This window comes from Heptranchias perlo, chromosome 29 (genome assembly GCF_035084215.1).
Source record: "Heptranchias perlo isolate sHepPer1 chromosome 29, sHepPer1.hap1, whole genome shotgun sequence".
NCBI lineage: Eukaryota > Metazoa > Chordata > Chondrichthyes > Hexanchiformes > Hexanchidae > Heptranchias > Heptranchias perlo.
The window spans coordinates 15195360-15204611 of NC_090353.1; the positions used below are offsets into that span (position 1 = coordinate 15195360).

Here is a 9252-nt window from a genome sequence, read left to right on the forward strand (position 1 = left end):
TAGCGAAAGGGAGATAGAAGAACAAATATGTAGGCAAATTTCTGAGTGCAAAAATAAGAGGGCAATTATAGTAGGGGACTTCAACTACCTTAACATCAACTGGGATTCAAACAGTGCGAGGGGCACAGAGGGCGCAAAATTCTTGTTCGATGTCCAGGAGAACTTTTTTAGCCAGTACGTGACAAGCCCAACAAGCGGGGATGCAATTCTAGATTTAGTCCTGGGAAATGAAGATGGGCAAGTGGGTGAAGTGACAGTGGGTGACCATATTGGGGATAGTGACCACAATTCAGTTAGTTTTAGCATTATTATGGAAAAGGACAGAGTTAAATCAGGAGTAAATGTTTTAAATTGGGGGGGGAAGGCAAATTTTACAGAACTAAGAGGTGATTTGGCAAAAGTGGACTGGACACAACTACTTGAGGAGAAATCAGTGGCAAGCCAGTGGGAGGCACTAAAAAGTGAAATTCTACGGGTACAATGCAGACACGTCCCCTCAAAGAAAAAGGGTGGCACTGCCAAATCTAGAGCCCCCTGGTTGATTAGAAGTGTACGGGGCAAGATAAAGCAGAAAAAGAAAGCTTATGACTGTCACAGAAAACTAAATACTGCAGAAAGCCTAGAGGAGCATAGAAAGTACAGGGATGATGTAAAAAAGGAAATAAGGAAAGCAAAGAGAGGGCATGAAAAAATATTAGCTAGTAAGATTAAAGAAAACCCGAAGGTGTTTTATCAGTACATTAAGAACAAGAGGATAGCTAAGGAAAAAGTGGGACCTATCAGAGATGATAAGGGTAACTTGTGTGTAAGGTTTTAAATGAATATTTTGTCTCCATATTCACAAAGGAAAGGGATGATCCGGGCGTAGTAGTTAAAGAGGAGGTGTGAAATATTGGATAGGGCAAACATAATGAGAGAGGAAGTAATAGAAGGACTGGAATCCTTGAAAGTTGATAAGTCACCATTGGCTGGATGGATTTTTCCTAGGCCAGGGAAGAAATGGCAGATGCTCTGAGGATCATTTTCCAATCCTCACTAGATACAGGGGAGGTACTGGAGGGCTGGAATATGCAAATGTGAAACCATCGTTTAAAAAGGGTACGAAGGAAAGGCCGAACAATTATAAGCCGGTCAGTCTTACCTCGGTGGTGGGCAAACTATTAGAATCAATACTGAGAGATAGGATAAACTGTCACTTGGAAAGGCATGGTTTAATCAGGGATAGTCAGCATGGAATTGTTCAGGGAAGGTCATGCCTGCAAAAACTGATTAAATTCTTTGAGGAAGCGACAAGGAGGACTGATGAGGGTAGTGCAATGGATGTTGTCTATATGGATTTTAGTAAGGCATTTGACAAGGTCCCACATGGCAGACTGGTCAGAAAGGTAAAAGCCCATGGGATACAGGGAAATGTGGTGAATTGGATCCAAAATTGGCTCAGTAACAGGAAACAAACGGTAAAAGTCGATGGATGTCTTTGCAAATGGAAATCTGTTTCCAGTGGTGTGCCATAGAGCTCAGTGTTGGGTCCCTTGCTGTTTGTGGTATATATTAATGATTTGGACTTGAATGTAGGGGGCATGATTGCAAATTTGCAGACGACACAAAAATTGGCCATGTAGTTGATAGTGAAGAGGATAGCTGTAGACACCAAGAAGATATCAACGGGTTGGTGGAGTGGGCGGAAAAGTGGCAAATGGAGTTCAACCCAAAGAAATGTGAGGTAATGCACTTAGGGACAGCAAACAGTAAAAGGGGATACGCAGTAAACGGGAATATATTGAGAGGGGTAGAGGAAGTGAGAGACCTTGGAGTGCTTGTGCACAGGTCCCTGAAGGTGGCAGTACAGGTAGATAAGGTTGTGATGAAAACATACGGAATGCTCTCCGTTATTAGCCGAGGTATAGAATACAAAAGTAGGGATGTAATCATGGAACTGTATAAAACGCTGGAGTATTGTACGCAGTTCTGGTCACCACATTACAGGAAGGTCGTAATTGCTCTGGAGAGAGTGCAGAGAAGATTTACAAGAATGTTGCCAGGGCTTGAAAACTGCAGCTACGAGGAGAGATTGAATAGGCTGGGGTTGTTTTCCTTGGAGCAGAGGAGGCTAAGGGTGACTTGATTGAAGTGTACAAAATTACAAGGGGCCTAGATAGAGTAAACAGGAAGTACTTGCTTCCCCTAGCGGAGAGTTCAAGAACTAGAGGACATAGATTTAAGCTGATCGGCGGAAGGATTAGAAGGGACATGAGGAAAAACTTTTTTACCCAGAGGATGGTTGGTGTATGGAATCCACTGCCCGAATTGGTGGTAGAGGCAGGGGCCCTCAACTCTTTTAAAAAGTACCCGGACCTGCACCTAAAGTGCTGTAAGCTGCAGGGCTACGGACCGGATGCTGGAAGGTGGGATTAGAATGGGCACTTGGTTATTCTTCGAGCCGGCGCGGACACGATGGGCCGAATGGCCCCCTTCTGTGCTATATCTTTTCTATGGTTCTATTAGTTTCACACATGTTCTGATTCATCTTTTCCATTATTAACCCAACTTTTATTCACTGTGGTCAAGGTACCCCCGCCGCCTAAGTTTGCATTTTTCTATTTCCAACACTAGTCATCCTTGTGCCCTCTCTGAATAAGACTACTAAATTCTCGGCAATCTTATGCCCTCTTGCATCTAGAAACTGGGTCAAGACTGCCTAAATTCATTTCACAATGAATCCTTACTGCCAAAGGGATTTAAACCCAAATGATAGCTAGGTGTTCCAAACATTCATTATGTAATCCATTTTTCAATGTTTTCCTACAATTTCAGCCTTCCCCTCCGGCATTGGTTATGCCCTGACCATTCAGAATACACTGCCCTACCATTATACTTGAAATCTTGTCCTTGCCTTTAGTCTGAGTACGAGTACCTCCTATACAAATGTCCAGCAAATAAGATTTTGAAATACTACACTACACTCTGTAAAATCAGGCAATAGTGTGTAAAACATATCATGCTATTGTATAATAAATGTACAGTGTTCATTATCCTGGAGATGCTAGACAAACTCCAACACAAATATCAGCCATACTATACTCAACAGAAAGATATTAAAGCAGATATACAAGACTATATGTAAGTGAATGGCCTGCGTTTTGCTTGTTGGAGGGAGAGTGTTTAATGGCCCCTTTGTGTCAAACTAGCATCTTTTCCGTTTGCAGTGCCTATGTTTGTTGCATAGTATAAACTTTATTCAACGCAAAAGATAAAAAATGCTCTATATTTTCCATCAAGAACATTTAGTTACTTATTTAGAAAGTGATTTTCAACCTTAATAGTTTGAATTATATAATTTCCTTAGTTGACTAATTCTGAAGTACAAAGTAAAGATTTTAAACAGTTGTTAGAACCAGAAATGTTGGAAATGCACAGAAGGTCCACCAGCATATAAAAGGATTAAAGGCAAGCTATCATTTTGGGTATTGACCCTTCAACAGGACTTGATCAGTCTACATCCAAAATGTTAACTAGACTTTTTTTCTTTGCAGATGCTGGTGGATTTGATTTTGATATTTCAAACATTTTCTGTTTTTATTTCTGATTTCCAGCATTTATGTTTCAACAAAAACTGTTACTCTGAGATTTAAAAAATCCATAGATCCAAGGCCCAGGACCTACAAACTTTTGATCAATATAGAATGCAACACTTATTTGTCTTCTACCATTAGAGGGTGAGATAGATAGATATAGATAGATAGATAGATATATTTATTTGATTAAACTCATCTACTGGCAGGTACCTGGTACTGCACCATTATAATACTATACTCCACAACGTTGCCTGTAGCCAAACTCACCCCACCACTGCTGAAACGTTCAACCAAATATCTGTCAATGCAGTTTCTTTGATTATTTCCAGAATATATTTTGTTATAACTGTAAAGTTGCAAACACAACTTTAAAGCAACAGCTGAGATATGTTACAGGAGCTGAAACTAACTGGTCTGCCAAATAGAGACCAATATATTTGAACAGGACCAGAAACATGACACAATGACAAGTCTGACAATTCACAGAATCATACAGCACAGAAGGCTGCCATTCGGCCCACCGTGCCTGTGCCAGCTCTTTGAAAGAGCTATCCAATTAGTCCCACTGCTCAATCCCCATAGCCCTGCAATGTTTTCCTTTTCAAGAATATATCCAATTCCCTTTTGAAAGTTACAATTAAATTTTCTTCCACCACCCTTTCAGTGCATTCCAGATCATAACAACTCTCTGCATAAAAAAATGTATCCTTATCTTCTCTGAATCCATTTCAACACTGACACCACCTTGATCCCACAGGTAAGCCTTTATAAATTACCTCCAAATGCTTGATTCATAAGATACAAGTACTTTTATATTTAAAAAACTCATTTTTGGCTAGGATTTCACTAACGTGCAATGCTTGTTGGTGAAACACTCATACTGTGTCCAATTCAATTAGAATCAAAGAATTTTACAGCACAGGAGCCCATTCAGCTCATCATACATGTGTGGGTCTCTGAGAACTATCCTCTTCATCCCCTGCCCTTTTTCCCTTTCAAATATTTATCCAGTTCCCTTTTAAAAGCTATTATGGATTCTGCTTCCACCACTGTTTCTGGTAGGTCATTCCATATCCTAATAACACTCTTGTGTAAAGAAGAAAATGCTAACTTCTCCCTCCATTATTTTGACAATGATCTTAACTTTTTGCTCTCTAGTTTCAATTCACTAAACAGTGGAAGTACTTTTTCCACTATTGACCTTGATCAAAACCCTTTATAATTTTGAACACTTCTACTAGATTTTAATCTTCTCTGCTCTAATGAAAAGACACCCAATTTCTCTAGTTTTTCCTCAGAGTCTCTCATCCCTGAAACATCCTAATAAATTTCTTCTATACCCTCTCCATGGCATTGACATGCTTTGTAAAGTAGGGCACCCAAAGCTGATTAATACACTATCTTCTGCCTAACTACCAATTTGTACAGGCGTAGCATTATATTTTTGGTTTTGAACCTAGGATCCCATATTTTTATTTAGCTTTAACAATCTGCCTTCCGATTTTTAAAGATGCATGTTTGAACCCATAAGTGTCGTTGCTCCTCTACTTCTAAAGTTTTACCACATAGTGTAATACGGCTCCAACAATGATAAACCTCTCCAATCTAAAAAACATCCATTGACCACTACTCTGTTTCTGTCCTTTAACTAACTTCCTAGCCATACTGTCATTTTCCCTTTAATAGCATGTGGTTTACTTTTATCAACAAGCCTCCTAAAGTGCTATCTTATCAAACTACGAAAAACACTCAGCAGTACAAATTTAAATTTTACCCTTCCAAACTTGGGTTGTGTCTGGAGAGGGAATTCTAAGTAGTGTAACCCTAAGGTGAAATCTGGAGAGAACGCTTTGGGTGGTATAACACTGGTGAAGCGCTGGTGGTTACAGATCTCAGTGGTGGTGGGAGTAATTATATTACTGGGATTGAAATGTAAGGAAAGTAAGATAAAAAATCCTAATTTTATTGTGTGTTATAATGGGATCTCCTCGGGTTCTTATACTGCTGAAAAGGCAAAATGTTTCAGAATCAATTTCTCAAAAGGAATTTCTGTAGAATGGGAGGCAAATAGACTGGAAGGAACATTTTTTTAATACCCTTCTTTAGGAACCTAGTTGAATTGCAGCTCAATCTTGTGACAGTTATTCCCAAGCAATCCGGTTTATTTAATTAACAGTTACAATCCTGTATTATAGAACTGATTAAATATAGGAAAAGAGCTATAAATCATTTAACATAATAGTTATAAAGCTGAAATTAGTTGTTTTAGAGTTGTAAATATCAGCATAACCCCCAGATTTAATTATAGTGTTAAAACTTACTACACAGAGACAAGCGTACTCATCTGGGCACAAATGTATCCTTGAGGGCCAATGATGAGTTCGCTCATCTAGAAGCAGCCTTTCCTAGTTGGATATTTCATATGCATTAAAAGAATAGAGGTCAATCTTCAGGATTCAAATGCCTGAATAAATAGTTTTGGCGACAGTTTTCAACCAAAGAATAATTTTTTTTGAAAACTTCTCAAACTGTAGGTGTACAGTTCTGTTATTAAAAAAGAAAAAATACATAATATATATTAGGTTAAATTAGAAATGGAAAAAGTTAAAATAAAACTAGGAGAAAGAAAATGGGAAAGAAGATACAACCAGAAGGAAGACTGGGCAGGCATTTATTGCCCATCCCTAGTTGCCCTCGAGAAGGTGGTGGTGGGCCTTCGTCTTGAACCGCTGCAGTCCGTGTGGTGAAGGTAGAGATTCCTAGATTCTGACCCAGTGACAATGAAGCTATTTAAGTGTTTTGGCTGTACAGAGCTATTACAGCAATAGGACTGCTCCTGAAGATTTGAGTAGCTTTATTACTGTACCAGGATTTGGTTCAGCACACTTGCTGCTGAAAAATTCCAAATTTGCAGTCTAGTATAACTGTCTATAACCAGGTGTCAAAGTACTTAGATTTATCAAAGACAGACATGTTGAAATCTTTTAAATGCATTAAGCTATGCTTATTTTAGGCCTTCTGATTATCCATTAGCTTTATACTTCCATGAATTTGAGTTAAAAGTGAAAATACCCATAACCAAATCTGTGCATTTTAAGTCAAAATAAAAGGAAAGTTCATAATCAGAAAACTTCAGGCTTGGTTAGCAAAACAAATAAAATATTTAAAATAAACTCTCTTCACAAAGTACTATGCTAAAAGAAGTGGAAGCGCATCATTGGCTGCTTCCTTAGCATCTGCTCCCCATGGGATTCATTCAGCCTGTCAGTGCCTACTACTGGTAAGATGATCAAGTACACCCTGCTTCCCCTGTACTCATTGCACATTTGCATTTCTGAATATAAAGCTCGGTGTCCTGCTAAAGTGATTTGCATGATATTTTGTCAGAGCTGTCCGATATACAATGCGAACATGGATGTGACTGGTGATGTGAAAACTTATATCGCCCCTTCAGCTGAAAGGTAACCCTACAGGTTAAGCCTGTTGAGTATAACTGCACGACGCCTCCCTGCTCGTCCTGGAGTGGGATTAGACTGGGCGGCTCATGCTGGGAAGAACACTGGCTCACTTGTGGACCAGTTACCATCTCAGGTGTAACCCTCCTCCACCGCCCGCCTACACGCTCCTCAGCTGCTGAGTGTTTCCGGCAGTTGCAGGGGTTTTTTTTCACCGGCTTGTGTCTGCGGTGGAACATCGCTGCCCCGCTGCCTGGTGTGCGGCATTTCTGCCATCGGGGCACCGCCAGTAACTTGGCGATGGCTCCGGCTTTAGTCCGGGTGCAGTCACAGGCCCGGCTCTCGTACTAGGTGGACGAAACTCGCTCGGCTCGATCGTCATTCAAAGGGCCCAGGACAAGGCTGACGTGGCGGTGGCTCCTTCCTGCCCTCCCCACAAACCCTGCTAATCCGTTCCCGGCGTCTCTCGTCTCTTCTCTCCGGGTTCCCCGCCGGTCCGAGGCCCCGCTAATCCGGTTATGTGTCCGTTTCCAGAGTTACCTCAGAAGAAGCCCGCCACCTCTCTTTCCTCTCCTCTCCTCTCCTCCCCCTTTGCCTCCCCAGGGTTCGGCCCCAGTCCGCGCCCGGCCATCGCTTACCAATGTCTCGCTGTGCGAGTGCACCAGGCCCCCGGGCCTGACGTCGAACTCCCCGGTGCGCGAGCTCTCGGCAGCGCCGCTCGAGCGGACGAAAGAAATCAAAATAACGGCCAGCAGCGCGCACCCGACCCGCGCCATCGCAGCGACGGGTCCCCGTCAGCAGTCAGTGCACCGCACTGCGCAGCCGCCGTGTACGGATACCACCCACCTCGCCGGCGGTTAGCACGCGTTCTCGAAACATGCTTTCGCAACTCTCAACCAGCGAGGCTTCAGATCGCCGGGAGCCGAGTTTGCGTTCCTGTCTGAAAAGGAGGTCGGGTCCCATTTAAAATAAAGGGTTACTGCCGATATTTAAATAGCGGAAATCCCAGAGGAATACGTTCGTTATGGCTGACTTGGTAGTGCTTTTGCTTGCGACGTGGTGGTTCCTTCGTGCCTTTAAGTCCTGCCAATCCGTCCTCGGCCGGTGGAGCCGAAACCCACAATCCAGGCGGACGCTCAGTGCAGCACTGAGGGAGCGCTGCATTGCCGCAGATGCAGTCAGACATGAAAACAAGCCCCCGGACACCTGTTCAGCTGGATGTAAATGATCCTTTGGCACTGCTCAAAGGAGTTCCTGGAATTCTCTTGGGGTCCTGGTCAATATTCCCTTCCTCAACCAGCACCACCAAAAAACAGATTAACTGCTGCTTAACTAATTCGTGTACATAACAGGGACGGCACTTCAAAACGAATTCATTGGGGGTGAAGAACCTGTGACATTCAGAGGATAAAGGACAAAGAGTAGGCCATTCAGCCCCTCGAACCTGATCTGCTATTAGATCATGGTAGAACTGTACTTCAACTCCATTTACCTGCCTTTTCTTCATGTGCCTTGATACAACAACTTGCAGTTATATAACACTTTTAACATAGGAAAACGTCTCAAGGACCTTCACAGGAGCATAATCAGACAAGAATTGATGCCAAGCCAAAGAAGGAGTTATTAGGATAGGTGACCTATTTAGCTTACTTAAACAGATAGGTTTTGAGGAGAGAAAGGCAGAGAGATTTAGTGAGGCAATTCCAGAGTTTAGGATCAATACAGCTGAAGGCACGGCCGCCAATGGTGGGGCGAAGGGAGTGGGTGATGTGCAAAAGGTCAGAGTTGGAGGAATGCAGTTCTTGGAAGGTTGCAAGGCTGGAGGAGGTTACAGAGATAGGGAGGGACGAGGCCACGAAGGTACTTGAACACTAGGATGAGAATTTTAAAATCAAGGTATTGGTGGACCAGGAGCCAACGTAGGTTAGCAAGCATAGGGATGATGGATGAGAGGGACTTGGTGTGATATAGGCTTCGGGCAGCAGAGTTTTGGATGAGCTCAAGTTTACGGAGGGTGGAAGATGGGTGTCTGGCCAGGAGAGCATTGCAATAGCCAAGTCTAGAGGTAACAAAAGCACAGATGAGGGTTTCAGCAGCAGATAACTGAGGTGGAGCCAAGCGATTTTGCAGAGGTGGAAGTAGGCGGTCTTTGTGATAGTGAGGATATGAGGTAGGACGTTCAGCTTGTGGTCAAATAGGACTCCGAGGTTGCAAACAGTCTA

General features: G+C 42.5%; 1 protein-coding gene across 1 annotated transcript in view; it reads right to left on the bottom strand.

Moving 5' to 3' along the window:
• The window catches only part of mydgf (myeloid-derived growth factor), a 54671-nt gene extending 46818 nt beyond the window's left edge, over positions 1–7853 (bottom strand). Inside the window, exon 1 of the mRNA XM_067968131.1 lies at positions 7669–7853. Within this exon, the coding sequence (XP_067824232.1) occupies positions 7669–7806 (138 nt within the window). The 5' untranslated portion in view covers positions 7807–7853. The remainder of the gene's footprint in view (positions 1–7668) is intronic.
• Between the last annotated feature and the right edge of the window lie 1399 nt (positions 7854–9252).